General features: G+C 41.6%; 1 protein-coding gene across 1 annotated transcript in view; it reads right to left on the minus strand.

The window, feature by feature from the left end:
• Positions 1-21,208, minus strand: part of spred1 (sprouty related EVH1 domain containing 1) — a 61,342-nt gene that overhangs the window by 28,508 nt on the left and 11,626 nt on the right. The window contains exon 3 of the mRNA XM_067456282.1: positions 8,771-8,939. Within this exon, the coding sequence (XP_067312383.1) occupies positions 8,771-8,939 (169 nt within the window). The remainder of the gene's footprint in view (positions 1-8,770; positions 8,940-21,208) is intronic.

Consider the following 21,208-nt stretch of genomic DNA (forward strand, 5'->3'; position numbering starts at 1 on the left):
GAGTCATGCGGGAGGAATACTGAAGATCTGCCGCATCACAGCAGAGACTGGAAAATTACACCCGGAGGAGCTGACATCACGCACCACAGATCCATGACATTATCACGTGCCTCAGAACCGTGACATCAGCACACGCCTCAGAACCGTGACATCACGTGCCTCAGAACCGTGACATCAGCACAAAGCTCAGAACCGTGACATCATCACGTGCTTCAGAACAGTGACATCAGCACGCGCCTCAGAACAGTGACATCAGCACACGCCTCAGAACCGTGACATCAGCACACGCCTCAGAACAGTGACATCAGCACACGCCTCAGAACAGTGACATCAGCACGCGCCTCAGAACAGTGACATCAGCACGCGCCTCAGAACAGTGACATCAGCACACGCCTCAGAACAGTGACATCAGCACACGCCTCAGAACAGTGACATCAGCACACGCCTCACAACAGTGACATCAGCACACGCCTCAGAACAGTGACATCAGCACACGCCTCAGAACAGTGACATCAGCACACGCCTCAGAACAGTGACATCAGCACACGCCTCAGAACAGTGACATCAGCACACGCCTCAGAACAGTGACATCAGCACACGCCTCAGAACAGTGACATCAGCACACGCCTCAGAACAGTGACATCAGCACACGCCTCAGAACAGTGACATAAGCACGCGCCTCAGAACAGTGACATCAGCACACGCCTCAGAACAGTGACATCAGCACGCGCCTCAGAACAGTGACATCACGTGCCTCAGAACCGTGACATCAGCACAAAGCTCAGAACCGTGACATCATCACTTGCTTCAGAACAGTGACATCAGCACACGCCTCAGAACAGTGACATAAGCACACGCCTCAGATGAGTGACATCAGCTCACACATCAGAACAGAGACATCAGCACACGTCTCAGAACAGTGACATCAGCACACACCTCAGAACAGTGACATCAGCACACGCCTCAGAACCGTGACATCAGCACACGCCTCAGAACAGTGACATCAGCACACACCTCAGAACAGTGACATCAGCACACGCCTCAGAACCGTGACATCACGTGCCTCAGAACCGTGACATCAGCACAAAGCTCAGAACTGTGACATCATCACTTGCTTCAGAACAGTGACATCAGCACACGCCTCAGAACAGTGACATCAGCACACACCTCAGAACAGTGACATCAGCACACGCCTCAGAACAGTGACATCAGCACACGCCTCAGAACAGTGACATCAGCACACGCCTCAGAACAGTGACATCAGCACACACCTCAGAACCGTGACATCAGCACACACCTCAGAACAGTGACATCAGCACACGTCTCAGAACAGTGACATCAGCACACACCTCAGAACCGTGACATCAGCTCACACATCAGAACAGAGACATCAGCACACGTCTCAGAACAGTGACATCAGCACACGTCTCAGAACAGTGACATCAGCACACACCTCAGAACAGTGACATCAGCACACGCCTCAGAACAGTGACATCAGCACACACCTCAGAACAGTGACATCAGCACACACCTCAGAACCGTGACATCAGCACACACCTCAGAACAGTGACATCAGCACACGCCTCAGAACAGTGACATCAGCACACGTCTCAGAACAGTGACATCAGCACACGCCTCAGAACAGTGACATCAGCACACGCCTCAGAACAGTGACATCAGCACACACCTCAGAACAGTGACATCAGCACACGCCTCAGAACAGTGACATCAGCACACACCTCAGAACAGTGACATCAGCACACACCTCAGAACCGTGACATCAGCTCACACCTCAGAACAGTGACATCAGCACACGTCTCAGAACAGTGACATCAGCACACGCCTCAGAACAGTGACATCAGCACACGTCTCAGAACAGTGACATCAGCACACGTCTCAGAACAGTGACATCAGCACACACCTCAGAACAGTGACATCAGCACACGCCTCAGAACAGTGACATCAGCACACGTCTCAGAACAGTGACATCAGCACACGCCTCAGAACAGTGACATCAGCACACGCCTCAGAACAGTGACATCAGCACACGCCTCAGAACAGTGACATCAGCACACACCTCAGAACAGTGACATCAGCACACACCTCAGAACAGTGACATCAGCACACGCCTCAGAACAGTGACATCAGCACACGCCTCAGAACAGTGACATCAGCACACACCTCAGAACAGTGACATCAGCACACGCCTCAGAACAGTGACATCAGCACACGCCTCAGAACAGTGACATCAGCACACGTCTCAGAACAGTGACATCAGCACACGCCTCAGAACAGTGACATCAGCACACGCCTCAGAACAGTGACATCAGCACACGCCTCAGAACAGTGACATCAGCACACACCTCAGAACCGTGACATCAGCACACACCTCAGAACAGAGACATCAGCACACGTCTCAGAACAGTGACATCAGCACACGTCTCAGAACAGTGACATCAGCACACACCTCAGAACAGTGACATCAGCACACACCTCAGAACAGTGACATCAGCACACGTCTCAGAACAGTGACATCAGCACACACCTCAGAACAGTGACATCAGCACACACCTCAGAACAGAGACATCAGCACACACCTCAGAACAGAGACATCAGCACACGTCTCAGAACAGTGACATCAGCACGCGCCTCAGAACAGTGACATCAGCACACACCTCAGAACAGTGACATCAGCACAGACCTCAGAACAGTGACATCAGCACACACCTCAGAACAGTGACATCAGCACACGCCTCAGAACAGTGACATCAGCACACGCCTCAGAACAGTGACATCAGCACACACCTCAGAACAGAGACATCAGCACACGTCTCAGAACAGTGACATCAGCACACGTCTCAGAACAGTGACATCAGCACACACCTCAGAACAGTGACATCAGCACACACCTCAGAACAGTGACATCAGCACACGCCTCAGAACAGTGACATCAGCACACGCCTCAGAACAGTGACATCAGCACACGCCTCAGAACAGTGACATCAGCACACGCCTCAGAACAGTGACATCAGCACACGCCTCAGAACAGTGACATCAGCACACGCCTCAGAACAGTGACATCAGCACACGCCTCAGAACAGTGACATCAGCACACGCCTCAGAACAGTGACATCAGCACACGCCTCAGAACAGTGACATCAGCACACGCCTCAGAACAGTGACATCAGCACACGCCTCAGAACAGTGACATCAGCACACACCACAGAACAGTGACATCAGCACACGCCTCAGAACAGTGACATAAGCACACGCCTCAGAACAGTGACATCAGCACACGCCTCAGAACAGTGACATCAGCACACGCCTCAGAACAGTGACATCAGCACACCCCTCAGAACAGTGACATCAGCACACACCTCAGAACAGTGACATCAGCACACGCCTCAGAACAGTGACATCAGCACACGCCTCAGAACAGTGACATCAGCACACGCCTCAGAACAGTGACATCAGCACACACCACAGAACAGTGACATCAGCACACGCCTCAGAACAGTGACATAAGCACACGCCTCAGAACAGTGACATCAGCACACGCCTCAGAACAGTGACATCAGCACACGTCTCAGAACAGTGACATCAGCACACGTCTCAGAACAGTGACATCAGCACACGCCTCAGAACAGTGACATCAGCACACGCCTCAGAACAGTGACATCAGCACACGCCTCAGAACAGTGACATCAGCACGCGCCTCAGAACAGTGACATCACGTGCCTCAGAACCGTGACATCAGCACAAAGCTCAGAACCGTGACATCATCACTTGCTTCAGAACAGTGACATCAGCACGCACCTCAGAACAGTGACATAAGCACACGCCTCAGATGAGTGACATCAGCACACGCCTCAGAACCGTGACATCACGTGCCTCAGAACCGTGACATCAGCACAAAGCTCAGAACCGTGACATCATCACTTGCTTCAGAACAGTGACATCAGCACACGCCTCAGAACAGTGACATCACGTGCCTCAGAACAGTGACATCAGCACACACCTCAGAACGGTGACATCAGCACACGCCTCAGAACAGTGACATCAGCACGCGCCTCAGAACAGTGACATCAGCACACACCTCAGAACAGAGACATCAGCACACGCCTCAGAACAGTGACATCAGCACACGCCTCAGAACAGTGACATCAGCACACACCTCAGAACAGTGACATCAGCACACACCTCAGAACAGTGACATCAGCACACACCTCAGAACAGAGACATCAGCACACGCCTCAGAAGAGTGACATCAGCACGCGCCTCAGAACAGTGACATCAGCACGCGCCTCAGAACTGTGACATCAGCACGCGCCTCAGAACCGTGGCATCATCACGCGCCTCAGAACAGTGACATCAGCACACACCTCAGAACAGTGACATCAGCACACGCCTCAGAACAGTGACATCAGCACAGACCTCAGAACAGTGACATCAGCACACGCCTCAGAACAGTGACATCAGCACACACCTCAGAACAGAGACATCAGCACACGTCTCAGAACAGTGACATCAGCACACACCTCAGAAGAGTGACATCAGCACGCGCCTCAGAACAGTGACATCAGCACGCGCCTCAGAACTGTGACATCAGCACGCGCCTCAGAACCGTGGCATCATCACGCGCCTCAGAACAGTGACATCAGCACACACCTCAGAACAGTGACATCAGCACACACCTCAGAACAGTGACATCAGCACACACCTCAGAACAGTGACATCAGCACACACCTCAGAACAGTGACATCAGCACACACCTCAGAACAGTGACATCAGCACACACCTCAGGACAGTGACATCAGCACACACCTCAGAACAGTGACATCAGCACACACCTCAGAACAGTGACATCAGCACAGACCTCAGAACAGTGACATCAGCACACACCTCAGAACAGTGACATCAGCACACACCTCAGAACAGTGACATCACATATCACTTCCGGGCGCTGTTCATGCGGCGACTGGCTGGGCTGCGTGTGTGCTTCACTTGTATGTTAATGTGTTTTAGGTGTTTTTATTTGTTTATTAGTTTATGCATATATTATTTATTTTTATGCTGAAGTTTTTTTTTTTTTAAGCCAAGATGATGAGTCTGTGGAAGTTAGTGTTTCTGGTGCTGTTGATTATCTGGGGAACGACCGCAGTTTTTGCGTTTGGCGGAGTTTTGGCAGAGAGCATGCCAGTGATGACCAGGGAGTTCCTGCTAGGTCTGCGTTCGAATGCTGGTGCTGTTGATCCCGTTTGGGATATTCCAGAAGAACTGATTCAGCCTTCTGTGGACATCCGAGTCCCGAAAAGGAGAACAAAGAGGAAACGCGGGAATCGAGGAGGAGTTCGACGCAGGCTAAAGAGAGCGCAAAGATTTACCCCGCTGCCTGGAATACTCCTAGGCAATGTCCGCTCGCTTCGCCATAAACTTGACGAACTACAAGCCAATGTGAGTTTTATGCATGAATACAGAAACACACATATGATGGTATTCACAGAAACTTGGCTGGATGACTCAGTTTGTGATAGTACCCTACGAATTGAGGGTTTTGGAACACCTATCCGGCTGGACAGAGACAAAAATACGACGGGGAAAAGTCGCGGTGGAGGCGTGTGTGTTTATATTAAGGATAGCTGGTGTAATACAGCAATAGTACGACATACGGTTTACAAGTCGGACATTGAACTTATTGCTGTTTCTGTACGTCCTTTTTACCTCCCTCGTGAGTTCCCTCAGTTGTTTTTTATTTTAGTATATATACATCCTCGTGCCAGCTTTGATGTAGCTTTTGAGACTGTTAAAAACACCCTGGATAAACTGGACAATCTATCTCCCGATGCACCAAAATTTGTTTTAGGTGATTTTAACCAGTGTATTATGGACAAACATCTAAAAGGCTATCATCAATATGTTACATGCGCTACACGCGCTGATAAAGTCTTGGACAGATGTTATGGCCCGATTCCGGGAGTTTACAGATCTCTGTCTTTACCTCCTCTTGGTTCAGCCGATCATAATATGATTTTAATGTATTCTGTGTATACTCCTATCGTAAAAAAGGCAAAAAGAGAAGTACGATATGTTAAAGAATGGAAACCTTCTAATATCGAAGTTTTGAAGGGTTGTTTTGAGTGCACCAATTGGAATTTGTTTTTGAACACATGTTCCGATCTGAACGAACAGGTGCTTACAATTTCTAGATATATTACTTTTTGTGTCGATACTATTATTCCTACAAAACAGATCACCTTGTATCCAAATAACAAACCATGGGTCACAAAGGAGTTAAAGAGCATATTGAATATGAAGAAGAGGGTATTTTTTGTAGGGACCAATGAGGAAAAAAAAAAGATAAATAGGGAAGTAAAAAGGGCAATAAAAATAGCTAAAGATAATTATAAAAATAAGATTGAGGGTGTGTTTATGAAAGGTAATCTTAAAGATGCTTGGAAGGGAATTAAGAATATGGCTTCAGTGAGTACATTTGCATCAAATCATCATGTACCAATGGAACAAAACTATAACACTAATTTAATTTTAAGTAATGAGTTTAATGAATTTTTTTCACGTTTTGCTAAATCGTTTATAGTTGATGATTTAACAGTTTTTAAAGACACTTTGAGCTCTCGTAATAAAATTGAAATTAATCAGGTTAATATATTGAGACAGTTGAAGTCCACACCGCTCAGTAAGGCCCCAGGTCCAGACGGTATTTGTGGTAGAACATTAAACCACTGTGCTGAACAGCTCAGTGGAGTTTTCCACTTACTTTATCAGTCTTCCTTAGATCTAGGACTAGTACCTGATTTGTGGAAAAGTTCAATTATTGTGCCAATACCTAAAAAAGCAAATCCGAAATCTTTGAACGATTATCGTCCTATTGCCTTGACCTCTTTGGTCATGAAGGCCTTGGAAAAAGAGATTAATAAGTTTCTACTGAAGATTGCTGGACCGCTACTAGATCAGTTGCAATTTGCATATCGCGCTGGAAGAGGTGTAGATGATGCAAAGCTGTTTTTGTTAAATACTGTCTGTCGTCACGTGGAAAAAAGTGGGGCCTTTGCGCGGCTTTTGTTTGTGGACTTCTCGTCTGCATTTAATCTTCTGCAGCCAGTCATTTTAGGACAAAAACTTATTAGTCAGTTTAATTTTGATCATGGTATAGTCTCATGGATCATGAGTTTTTTAGCAGATAGGCAACAGAGGGTTAGGGTTAATGGGGTCTTATCTGATATAGTAAATACCTCTGTAGGCACACCACAGGGTTGTGTACTTTCTCCGATTTTGTTCATACTATATACAAATGATTGTCAGAGCTCACAAGATAATAGTTATTTGGTGAAATATGCAGATGATACTGTGCTTCTCTCTTTACTTTCACACTCAGATCAGGAATATGGTTCGGTCTTATATGATTTTACCTCTTGGTGTAATAGTATGAAATTAGATTTGAATGTATCAAAAACGAAAGAGATGATTATTAATTTTAGTAAAAGACCACTGATGCTTCAACCGGTGGTCATTAATAATGCACAAGTGGATGTAGTAGAGGAATATAAGTACCTAGGAACGATTTTTGATGACAAGTTGAAGTTTGATCAAAATGTTGATGCAATTATCGGAAAGTCACATCAGAGATTGTTTGCACTACGAAAGCTTAATTCTTTTAATGTACAGAGAGGCATTCTCAGGTCTTTTTATAACTCATTCATTGAAAGTATTCTGTCTTTTTCCTTTATTTGTTGGTTTTCATCATTGTCTACTAAGAACAAAAGTCGTCTACAAGGTATTGTCATTATGTGCTCAAAAATTACGGGAGTTCCCTTACGAAGCCTCACAGTGTACTATGAACAGCAAGTGCTGAGAACGGCGCACAAAATAATGGGAGACAGCACACACCCGTTGTATTTGGATTTTGAGTGGATGCCCCTGGGGCGGCGTTTAAGGACAATTAAATGTTCGACAAATCGTTATAAATTTACTTTTGTCCCTGAGGCGGTTCGTTTATGTAACAAATTTGGTTGATTTATTTATTTATGTATTTTTAATATTAGTATTATTATTATACTTTTTTTTTTTTTTTTTTTTTTTTTTTTTTGTGTGTGTTTTGAATGAATGATTGAATGTATATGTGTTGGTGTTAAATGTGAAGCACCATGTGAGCCTAAACTAATTGCCCCAAGGGGATAAATAAAGCTCTAAACAAATCAGCACACACCTCAGAACAGTGACATCAGCACAGACCTCAGAACAGTGACATCAGCACACGCCTCAGAACAGTGACATCAGCACACGCCTCAGAACAGTGACATCAGCACACGCCTCAGAACAGTGACATCAGCACACGCCTCAGAACAGTGACATCAGCACGCGCCTCAGAACAGTGACATCAGCACACGCCTCAGAACAGTGACATCAGCACACGCCTCAGAACAGTGACATCAGCACACACCTCAGAACAGTGACATCAGCACACGCCTCAGAACAGTGACATCAGCACACGCCTCAGAACAGTGACATCAGCACACGCCTCAGAACAGTGACATCAGCACACGCCTCAGAACAGTGACATCAGCACACACCTCAGAACAGTGACATCAGCACACACCTCAGAACAGTGACATCAGCACACGTCTCAGAACAGTGACATCACGTGGCCGCATATTCTCACACACACTCTCAGATAAGCTGCTTTGTCATTATAAAAGTGCTACTATATAAATAAAGTTGACTTGACTCACACACACACGCTCTAAACGCTCACCTTGTTTGACGTCCTCCATGGCCCGCCGTATCCCTCTGTCGAAGGCTCTGGCGTCTGCTGGGCTCTGGAAGGTCAGGCCAAACTTCATGTTGCCGATCCTCCAGTGGTGGAAGATGGGGTTGACTTTATTATACACCAGATCCCTGCGGATGCAGCAGTCCAGCAACACCTGTGGACCAGACGGACTGGTGAATGGCTTTATACCGTACAAACCGTATTTTCTATCCCTCTACACCGCCCCTGCCCCTAAACCTACCCATCACACACACACACGCGCACGCACGAGCACCCGCGCGCACCCGCGCTGACACTATTTATGAATTATAAACAAAACATTGGAAAATGTTTAAACGGAAATAAAATATTCTTTAAAACATTCAATTAGTTTAACAATGCACAAAAAAACTAAAACTTAAATAAAAACTATATAAACAAAAACAAAACAAAAAAAACACAAAATGAATTAAAACTTCAACCAAAATTTTTTAAAATGCAAACAGAAAAACTTCTTATAACTCTAAACCATAGATTATTATAGTTAAAACTAAAACCATAAGAAACATTACTGGAAATAAAACAAACATTAAAGGAAATACAACCATAACAATGCAAATATTATTTTCTTTTTTATATTTTAAATAATCATCTAGTTGCCAAGATAATGTTTCATGTTAAACTTAATGTACTAAAAAACTTAAAAAAGAATTAAAAACAACAACAATAAAAATATTAAAAATGGCTAAAAATGCAACAACAAAAAATGTTTAGTTTTAGTGAATACTGCTACTTTAAAATATTATTAAAGGTGATATAGTAAAATTAGACAAGTCAGGATTATTATAGTTAAAACTAAAACCATACGAAACATTATTGGAAATAAAATAAATTAAAAGAAAGTATAAACATTGTGACTAAAACAATATTTGTATATGTTCAACTTGATGTACTAAAAAAAACTAAACTAAACTAAACTGACTATAAACCTGAAAAAACAAAAACAAACTAATAAAAATCGCTGAAGTGCAAAAATAATATGTTTTTGTTTTAGTCAGGGCTTGACATTAAGCATGTTCATGTGCGTGAATCGTTCATTCACTTGTCCGAGTAAAAAATTTTCTTGTCCGAAAAAAAGTTTGATATTTTTTTAATTTTGCGTGTGTGTGTGTGTGTGTGTGTGTGTGTGTGTGTGTGTGTGTGTGTGTGTGTGTGTGTTGAAACTATAATTTATTCTGAAGCAATATTCTCACCAGTGTTCAATTAGCTTTGACATATTTAAATCTGCATATTTGTTTTTGTTTTTATTGAATCATTTCAAGATATTTTTATGTTTTATAAAGGGCATTAACCCCTTAATCTTATTAAATATAGGCTATGCTTCAGGTTTAATTTTATATTGTTAAATTTGATCAATACATTAAATTAAATTAAGACACTATAAGGGCTGTTAACAATAAAATTAAATAATGTACACTGAAAAATTACAACTGCATTAAATAATGTTTTGAGATTTGTAGTTTTGAATAGACAAAAAAGAAACGTTGGAAAGTATGTTTAAACATGAAACTAAACCTCCAGTAGGTGGCAGCAGATTGCCGTCTTAATGGGTCAGCCATTGAGTCGTTCATTCAAACGAATCATTCAAACACTGAATCGTTCAGTAACACACTTGTTGCTGTGAGACGCGTTATGGTTCTGCTGTGTGTGAACGATTTTCGCTGCTGAAATCGAACAAAAGCACTCAATGTTGCATCTGAAATGTAAGTGACTTTAAGTGAATGTTAACGTAAGTGAATGTTAATTAATTGTTTATGAAACTGTCATATGAACTTTCAGTCGTGATGTTATTCAGGAAACAGCTTAAACGCTCTAGTGTTGTAATTTCTCCTCGAGAAGCTGCACGAGCGTCAACAGCGCGACTTTATTATCGTCAGTTCATCATATATTATTATCCACCACTATCGATCGCCACTTACACTAAATTAATGCACAATCATTCGTGCATTTTGGTGGCCTGACAAGCCAGACCCACATCCAGATGTTTGGTCTGGAAACTCATCATTGACGGCTCAATCCGAGGGGCGGGATAAACAGCGGGATAAACGTCTTTCAAACTCCCTCTGCACGCGATAGGATAGCGCTACACCAACCAGAGAAACGAAGGTGAAGCAGAGCTCACTGACAGATTCACGCCGCATTCACACGGGGCGTAGGCGTTAACGCTTCCCATTTACTTTGAATGGGTGACATCATCCGTTGCCGAACTGAATTGTGGGTTCCGTCGCGGCGCTTCACTCGCGTTGCAAGCGGCAGAAGTTGAAGAATTCTCAACTTTTCAAGCGCCAGCGCAGGCGTCATCCAATCAGATCGCCGTATGCAAATATCCTACAGCAGACGCAACCAATTGCGTTCATTACTGCTCCGTGAACCATCCAGACCATAGACCGTTAAAAATCCAGACGCAGCTCCTGGACCACTATGTGATATTCTTCCCGCTGTCGGCGCTTTTTCGGGATTTAATGTACTTAACAGCTTCGTGCACCTGTGCAGTGCGCTGACAACAACTACACGGGCAATCACACTCGCACATACAACCAAAAAAGGCGCTTTTTTGTGTTGTGTTTTGGTCCAAGCGGCAAGTTAATGTGATTGGCTGTTGTCACTATGACGATCGCGTCAGCACCCAGCTTCTGTCACGCCCTCCGTCAAGCGTTAACGCCTACGCCCCGTGTGAATGCGGCGTAAACATTCGCCGTATCCGGTCGGCTAAACTCCGAACACATCTTCCCTTCTTCAGAATGACTTCAGTGCCGTTCTTTGTTCTTTTCTCAGAGAAAAGCTTAACTCCAAGTCTTCCAGAGTCGCGGTCAAAGCTGATTCGAAAGACCGCCGCCGTTCGCCAGTTTCTGTGTTTACTAGAAGCACGCAAACGCAACTCGGCCGTCGTCATTATGGCCCCGCCCACCGACTCTATACACGATGTGATTGGCCCGGCAAGAGTTAGGGGAATACAGCTCAGAAGGGTATTGAGAGTTACTAGACGACACTTGCGGGCAGATTAGATTTGCTGCCGCTAGGGTGCGTCTAGATTTCTAGGCTTGCATTTTGGTGGTTTGCTAGTTATTTTTTGTTTTCAGGCTCTTGTCCGTCGGGCAAGTAAAATTATTTTTCACTTTACCCTTCAAAAAATCCACTTGTCCTGGACAAGCGTTAAAGTCGAGCCATGGTTTTAGTGTATTAAAATGTAAATTATAAAAAAATAACTAATATTAATGTAACAGAGCAGGACATTAAGCCTGTTCAAGTAAATTTGTTATTCACTTGTTCGGAATTTCTTTATTTTAATTTTGTTGTTGTAAATATAATTTATTCGGAAGCAATATTCTCACCAGTGTTCAATCAGTTTTGAAATTTAAATCTGCATATTTGTGACATTTTTACCTTTTATAAAGGGCATGTATTTTTTTGCTTTAGCTTTCTTTTTATATTCTTAAATTTGAACAATAAATTAAATTAGAATAAGACACTATAGGGTTGTCACCAATTAAATAAAATTTACACTGAAAAATTACAACTGCATTTATTAATGAGAATGTTTAAAATATTTCTGAATATACATAAAATGAATATTTAAACATGAAACTAAACCTCCAGTAGGTGATTTTAACGAGCGAGTCATTGAGTCATTAAATGAGCGAGTCATTTATTCAAACGGCTGAATCGTTCAAGATCGAGGCAGTCGTTTATGAACAGGTCATTGAATCTTTGATTCATTCAAACACGGAATCGTTCATTTAAACTACACTGTGTAACTTTTATAGTTTATTCTTAGCTAAAAACAATATATGTGCTCATTAATGTATATTTAATCTTCTTTCAAGTAATAAAGTATTCTCGTAAGTTTATAATATGCCATTGAAAATACATACGGGTGAGGGGTTCGAATGCCGGTCGACATGTTGCTCCTTCATCTTGAAAGTACAGTAGCCAAAGAGGGACATACCCGTAAATTCAAGCTTTGCCTTTCGCGTTTAACACTCGATGGCACCGTGTCGAATGTGAAGAGGGGGATTGCCGTGTTAATCTTGGACTAAATCAGCCACCGTAGGAGTTAAAACGTAATCAGAATTGAGAGGAACAGAAACTAATATTCACTGGATGGTCATAAACCTTTACACCGCTAGATGGGGGAAAATATCACAGTGTAGCTTTAACTGTTGCTGTGAGATGCGTTACGGTTCTGCTATTTGCTTTTTTGCTTTACATATCTAAAATGTAAGTGACTTTTAGGGCTGTCACTTTTTATTCGGTATTCGAATATACATTCGAACATGACGTGAAAAATATCCGTAATCGAACTATAAATAAACTATCCGGTTTTTAAAGTGCCATGTAGCGCAACTTTTTTTACTGTCGGTGCGTTTACATGGAGCACTGTAATCGGTTTAAAAGTCCAATCTGAATGAAAATGCTCCATATAAAAACCTACTTGAACTGCGCCTGACATTAGAATACATTTTTTCTGAGATGATTATTACACTTTACAACAAATAAATAGCTTTTTGAAAACCGTATAAGTTCTGGTGGCCGTCTATGGCATCCGTAAACACATTCCAGCTGCTGGAGAGGACGGCGTCGACATCTGATGCGGTAGACAAACTGAAAGCTGTGATGATTGCATATAGTGGCTCTTCATATCGATTAAGTTGATAACCTGCTGTTTCAAACATTAAGTTAATTTATTTTTCCATTCAGGCTGTGGCCTGAGTCCTGTTTATGACTAATCTCCGTTATGGCAGTGTACGTTTTTTTTTTTTTAATGGGGGTGGGTCGTAGATATTCGAATATATTGCTTGATATTTGATATCCGTTCGAATTAGATTTTTTTTTTTTTTAAATGACAGCCCTAGTGACTTCTAATTAACGGTTTATGGAGCGTCATATGAAATCAGTTTCAATATCAGTCATGAGGGTCTCTTAGGAAAACACACTCTTGGTTGTGTGATGCGGTTTAATTGTATCACATGCTGTTATAAATATAAAAACACCACATTTAAAAATGTTTAGCGCAGTTTCTCAGTGTGAGAGGCTGATTTCTCGATTTCTCCTCGAGAGTCTGTGTGAGCGTCAAGAGCGCCACCCTGTTACCGACAGTACATTATAAACTACATTATATTTTATTATCCACTATCAAACTCCACTTACACTAAATGAATGCAGAATCGTTCTTGCATTTTGGCGATTCGCTTGTTATTTTTTGTTTTTGGTGTTTTAATCCGCTTGTCCGGTCGGGCCAGTAAAATTATTTCACTTCCCCTTCAGAAAATCCACTGATCCGGACAAGCGTTAATGTCGAGCCCTGGTTAAAGGAAATAAACAAAAATTGTAAATAATAATAAACTGATAAACTAATAAACATGAATTTAGAAAAAGGCAAAAACAAAAACTAAAATGTTTAGTTTTAGTGAATAAAACTACTTAAAAATATGAATAAAGATGACAGTAAAATAAGACTCAAGTCAGGATTATTAAAGTTAAAACTAAAACCATTAGAGACATTAAATTAAATGAAAATAAATATTTAATATCATCTTGTTATTCATTTTTAGTTAAACATTAAAAAAAATGTCTTGGCAACAAGAAAACAAAACAAATAAAAACGTCAAAACCACAACAATTTTAATGCTTAGATTTAGCGAATAAAACAGAAAATATGAAAATAAACCTACTTCAGAATATTAATAAAGATGAGATGAGAAGTATACTAATAGACTGGGTAAACCCGGCCGGATCCGCCGGTGATTTGATTAATTGCCATAACCTGGAAACCTGTACATTTATTTTTACTGCTTCTGTTACACTTTTGCAGGAACCAATCACAGTGGGGCTTGCTATTGGGGGGGTTTACCACGACAGATCGAGAAACGATGGGTCGTTGCCCGTTGATCACGCCTCTTGTGCTCTGATTGGTTGAAGGACTATCCAGTTGCGTACGGACTCATTTGAACTATGCCCGTTGATCACGCCTCTTGTGCTCTGATTGGTTGAAGGACTATCCAATCGCGTACGGACTCATTTGAACTATGCCCGTTGATCACGCCTCTTGTGCTCTGATTGGTTGAAGGACTATCCAATCGCGTACGGACTCATTTGAACTATGCCCGTTGATCACGCCTCTTGTGCTCTGATTGGTTGAAGGACTATCCAGTTGCATACGGACTCATTTGAACTATGCCCGTTGATCACGCCTCTTGTGCTCTGATTGGTTGAAGGACTATCCAGTTGCATACGGACTCATTTGAACTATGCCCGTTGATCACGCCTCTTGTGCTCTGATTGGTTGAAGGACTATCCAATTGCGTACGGACTCATTTGAACTATGCCCGTTGATCACGCCTCTTGTGCTCTGATTGGTTGAAGGACTATCCAGTTGCATACGGACTCATTTGAACTATGCCCGTTGATCACGCCTCTTGTGCTCTGATTGGTTGAAGGACTATCCAATTGCGTACGGACTCATTTGAACTATGCCCGTTGATCACGCCTCTTGTGCTCTGATTGGTTGAAGGACTATCCAATTGCGTACGGACTCATTTGAACTATGCCCGTTGATCAACGCCTCTTGTGCTCTGATTGGTTGAAGGACTATCCAATTGCGTACAGACTCATTTGAACTATGCCCGTTGATCACGCCTCCATTGTAGTAGAAAATACACAGCAGACTCCTCAGACTAATGTTCAATCTTAAATTGAGCTTGGTCTGGTGATAGCCAGACAAGTATACTAAGGAGATTTTTCACACTTGTAGTTCAAATCGTTTGGTTCATATGGTCCGGACCAAAAAACAAAAACAAAACATATAGTCCAGAGGCCTGTTGCATGAAGCTAGCTGAACAAAAGTTTCCGAGCAGAGTTTCCGAGCAGAAATCCAGATAAATCCAACCTGGTTTAGATCAAGTTCAACCGTTTCTCAAAGCTTGGTATAAACTTTCTCTGATAACTCAGGTTTAATCCAGAGTTAGCGATTAACTCTGAAGCGCTCGCTCATGAACGTGTGACACGTGCGGCAAACAGCCAATCACAGCGTCCGTTTGATTCACTTCTCTTCTGAAGATTGAGAGACGGCGCTGAAAGAATATCTGACTATATCAAAGCGTGATGCGAATCTAAGAAATATGCCTAATAATTATAGGTTCACAAAGAGCTCAAATGAACACATGTTTAAAAGAATTATGAAAGCATGTATTATGTTTATATTAATATATGGCTACTTGTCAATTAATATAATATTTATCCACATATTATATGAATTCAAAGTAATTATAATTAATATAATATAAATCTTATAAATAATTATCCCCAAAAGATGCACAATTTTATTTCTAAAGTGTTTTCATTATAAGCTGCTTTAGTTTGGAACCAGAGATACAGGGGGCGTGGCTTTATTGCATCTTTACTTGCAGCTGATTGGTCCAGTTTGGGTTTGCGATCTCTAACCCAGAATAAAACTCCAGAGCAGGTTAAGTTACCATGGTGATGAACTCCGCTAAAAACCAATCCGCCTTCTTGAGCCAGAAAAAACTGTTTTCTCAAACTAATCTCGAACTCACCTGGGTAGCAACTGAAACCAGCTTTGTGCAACAGGCCACTGGTCCGCTTGGCGTTCACACTGGCATTTTTAACAGCAAACCTAAAGTTACTGAACCAAAGGCATAAGGAGACGGTCTCAACTGATTGGTCGGCTTTTATGATGAATATTTTGCGACGGAGCATACCGAACATTCAAAACAACGCTGTGTACTGATTAAACGCCATCATTTAATGCCTGTATATGGCATTATTTTTATCAGCTGACAACTCATGGGCAGCAGGTCCTCTGATGAGAAGAGCCAGGTTTGCTTTTTGTGTGATTTTTCTAGCATTTTTGAAACCTGCTCAGACCAAATATTAATGAGGCACTTCCCTCCTCGTTGCTCCACGTTTGCCCTCTAACGTTACCGTTACTCATTTTGGATACATTGATCTTTCCGCGTCGTCCAATCAGCTGACTGTAGCGTCACATCTTGTGACATCACGTCCTGTTTTTGGTCCGTTTACATGTCTTTGGTCCGTGTTCATATATCAATCGAACCGCACCAGAGTTCGTTTGGAAGCGGAGACTGAGACCCGTCTTTATATGGTCCGCTTGTTTGGTGCGCAGCAGGGTTCAGATGGCAGCGTTCACACGTGTCCAAATGAACCGCAGTAACCGAGCAATCACACCAGGGTTTGCTTCAGAACTCTCTCTCTCCGGTGCGCAAACTATGTTTCCCAAACTACACGTGCGATGTGACGAGTAAACAACGCGAGATCACACGTGCGTCAGACCGGAGTTCTCGCGAGAGACTTTGAAATGTTATTAAAAATGATAAACTGCACAACATTTGCTTCAAATAGTCTGTGCGCTGATTTTTGGAGAAAAAGAAAAAATATTATGGCGGAAGAAAATTGTAGGAGAGACAGAGGGAGCCAGGATTGTGTTCTGCAAAAACAGTTTGAGGTTAAATAATAATTTTGTAATGTGCTGCTGCTGTGGCTGGATGTGCAAATGTTTGGCCTTTGTTTCCGTTTGATAGAATTGTAAATATATCTATTAAAATACTGATATTCTGCTCTATAACTCCTCCCTGAACCTCCTGCTGCCATTTATCTCACTCTCTCATTGGCTGTCGGTCATCGCCGATGTAATTTTCAGTCAGAACGCTGTTCACACAGCAGGAGATTCAATCGTCCACAGGTCCAGATATTTAGCATGCCAAATATCTCACCGGCGTCTGCGATTCTCTCTGGTCGCGTCTTTGATTATTCACACTGCGTGATTGTCACCGATTTGCCTATGATTTCTGGCATTTGTCTGTGATTTCACAAAACCTGTCAGCGACTCAAAATCAGGGCAAAAATCGGGCCGTGTGAACTAGGCTTAAGTCATCATGAAAAGGAAATGGAAGCGTTTCTGAGTGAACGATCAGGGAATGGCGGACCTTTAATCGGTCACACTTGAGCATTGAGGAACTAGTACTGATGCTCAATGACGAAATTACTTCAGTTTTTTACTTTCAGTATGTCTCAATCTCTCCAGAGGCGTCAGCTCGATATAATTCATGTGAGTGTTGTCTGTTCACTGAAGACATCAGCGGCCTATACCATGAAGGCAGTTTAGCTGGCTAGCCAGATATATTTAAGCTTAGTTTGGGCTTAGCCAATTCTGGGTTTTAGCTACCATTAAAGTGGTTTGGCTTTTAGCTGTGTTCATCACCATTGTAACTTAGGCTGCACGGCTAACCTGCTCCAGGTTATGTTCTGGATAAGAGATCTCAAACTGAGATTGGAGCAATCACCTGTGAGTAAAATGACTTCTGATGCAATAAAGCCACGCCCCGTTTCTGCTCCAAATTAAATGTCACTACAAAGCAAATTTTAAAGACAAAAATGTCTGGCTTTTAACAATGCTTATTTATTATATAGTAATTTTGAATGATTTGGATATAATTTATGTCATTATTATACCCTTAATAAATTACACATGTATCATTTTAGTTAATTAATTAACGAAACTTTGTTCAAATTAATATAAATGGCCTATATAAATGTAACATAACCTTTCAAATCAATAAATAAAGCTATAAAAATGACTACCGTATTTTCCGCACTATAAGGCGCACTTAAAAATTAAAAGGCTTGTTTTTTCGTTAAAGCTGTATGAAATCATAAACAGTCGTATCGATATCGTTTTGATAGTTTTATAGTAATACAAATTATTTCGTTCAGTTAGAGAACACGCTACAATTAAAAACTGAACTGAGCTCAGACCAGCGGCAGGAGTCAGAGTTTATTCATCACGAGAGAGAAGTTGACAATATACGGCGGAAGATTGAGTTTCAAAGCTAAATGTAAAAGCGCCCGTTTAAGCGAGCTTGTCATTGTACTGTTCTATTATGTTTTTCATTAAGAACAGTATTGGTGTTAATATTAAACACACCATTCAAGCAATTTGCTCCCAAATTGGTACTCATTCAAAAGTGAAAGTATAATCCGTGCGGGAATTCATAACGGTGCACATAATGAATGCAGACTCCATTCTCCGTGAAAGATAGAGATAGAAATGCGCACAGGAGAAAAAAAAAACCTTGCAAAAATGATATACGATCCGCCTAATCCTGGCCAAATCACAGAGATGCCGATTCGCACGGGACTACTATTATCACAGGACCTCGGTGTTCGGCGACATATGGTAGGTAATTTGCAGGGGAATTTTTACTTTACAAATTACAGCCATGGCCGATTCGCACGGGATTAAGATCACAGACATTCTCTGTAATTATTACAAATCACCAGAGGTCCCCAGATAATACGAGTCCCGTGTGAATAGTCATTTTGTCTGACTGTTTTGTTGACATTGCCTTTAGCAAAGCTCCATCTAGTGGATGCATAACACAAACCCCGTCAGACGTTTGTCTGCAGTAGTTTCTATTCTATGCGGCTTATAATCCGGTGCGCCCTATATATGAAAACAGTTTTAAAATAGGCCATTCATTGAAGGTGCGCCTTATAATCAGGTGCGCCTTATAGTGCGGAAAATACGGTACATGTGAGCTAAAATGTTAAATTCTCCATATATCAACTAAACTACCTTCATTTTTCAATAACTTCTGTCTGCAGAGCCGCAGTTTCAGCCCAGCCGCGGTTTTGACCCGCGCATACGCAGTTTCACGCCGATACATTAGATATTTAAATCTTCATCCTGTCCTAAAACTATATATTGATTATTGTTGCTCCTGCTGTTCTTTTTTTTGGCATCTGCTGTTGCCCGAAGACCTTCAGGCTCCTTTACTGATATAAAACAATGCTGTCATGAACACTTAGGCTAAATATTTATTTTACGTTCGGAAAGTTGCATAGTGCACCTTTAAAGTTGTCCTCCCTCATAGACAGCACTTTGTCTTGCGGTGTAAATTTATTAAAATTCTTAATATTTTTTTCAATAATGTAATATTCTGCAGAAGAGAGAAATTAATATCAGATCCTCAGCATGTGATTGGCTGTTCACTACTGATGTCACAGCCTGTAATTGGCTGTTTACTGCTGATGTCACAGCTAAACTGCAGTGAAAAGCTGGTTTCAGTTGCTACCCAGGTGAGTTCGAGATTAGTTTGAGAAAACAGTTTTTTCTGGCTCAAGAAGGCGGATTGGTTTTTAGCGGAGTTCATCACATTGGTAACTTAACCTGCTCTGAAGCCGGTTTTATTCTGGGTTAGAGATCGCAAGCCCAAACTGGACCAATCAGCTGCAAGTAAAGACGCAATAAAGCCACACCCCCTGTACCTCTCGTTCCAAATTAAAGCAGCTTATAATGAAAACACTTTAGAAATAAAATTGTGCATCTTTTGGGGATAATTATTTATAAGATTTATATTATATTAATTATAATTACTTTGAATTCATATAATATGTGGATAAATATTATATTAATTGACAAGTAGCCATATATTAATATAAACATAATACATGCTTTCATAATTCTTTTAAACATGTGTTCATTTGAGCTCTTTGTGAACCTATAATTATTAGGCATATTTCTTTGATTCGCATCACGCTTTGATATAGTCAGATATTCTTTCAGCGCCGTCTCTCAATCTTCAGAAGAGAAGTGAATCAAACGGACGCTGTGATTGGCTGTTTGCCGCACGTGTCACACGTTCATGAGCGAGCGCTTCAGAGTTAATCGCTAACTCTGGATTAAACCTGAGTTATCAGAGAAAGTTTATACCAAGCTTTGAGAAACGGTTGAACTTGATCTAAACCAGGTTGGATTTATCTGGATTTGTCAACTCTAAACCTGCTCGGAAACTCAGAGTTTGTTCAGCTAGCTTTGAACTTAGGATCAAAGCCTGAGTTAACAGAGAAAGCTGATGATAAGCATCATGGGACCAGCAAAGCCTCAATAGATTGGTTTGGTTGTCACACTGCAAAAAATGCTTTTCTCACTCAGTATTTTTGTCTTGTTTCTAGTCCAAACATCTAAACATTCTTAAAACAAGAAGTATTTACTAGACAAGCAAAAGTAATTGTCTTGTTTTGGGGAAAAATAACTCTAAATGAAGAGAGTTTTTGCTTAAAATAAGATAAATAATCTGCCAATGGGGTGAGAAAAATAATCTTAATTCAAACAGAAAACAAGATTATTTTTCTCACCCCATTGGCAGATTATTTGTTTTATGTTAAGCAAAAACTCTTACATTTTAGCTATTTTTTCCCAAAACAAGACAATAATTTTTGCTTGTCTAGTAAATGTTTCTTAATGTAAGAATGTTTTGATATTTTGACTAGAAACAAGACAAAAATACGAAGTAAGAAAAGCATTTTTTGTAGTGCAAATTCCAAACTAATCCTGTAACCCTTTGT

Source organism: Pseudorasbora parva, chromosome 10 (genome assembly GCF_024679245.1).
Source record: "Pseudorasbora parva isolate DD20220531a chromosome 10, ASM2467924v1, whole genome shotgun sequence".
In the NCBI taxonomy this organism is placed as follows: Eukaryota; Metazoa; Chordata; class Actinopteri; order Cypriniformes; family Gobionidae; genus Pseudorasbora; species Pseudorasbora parva.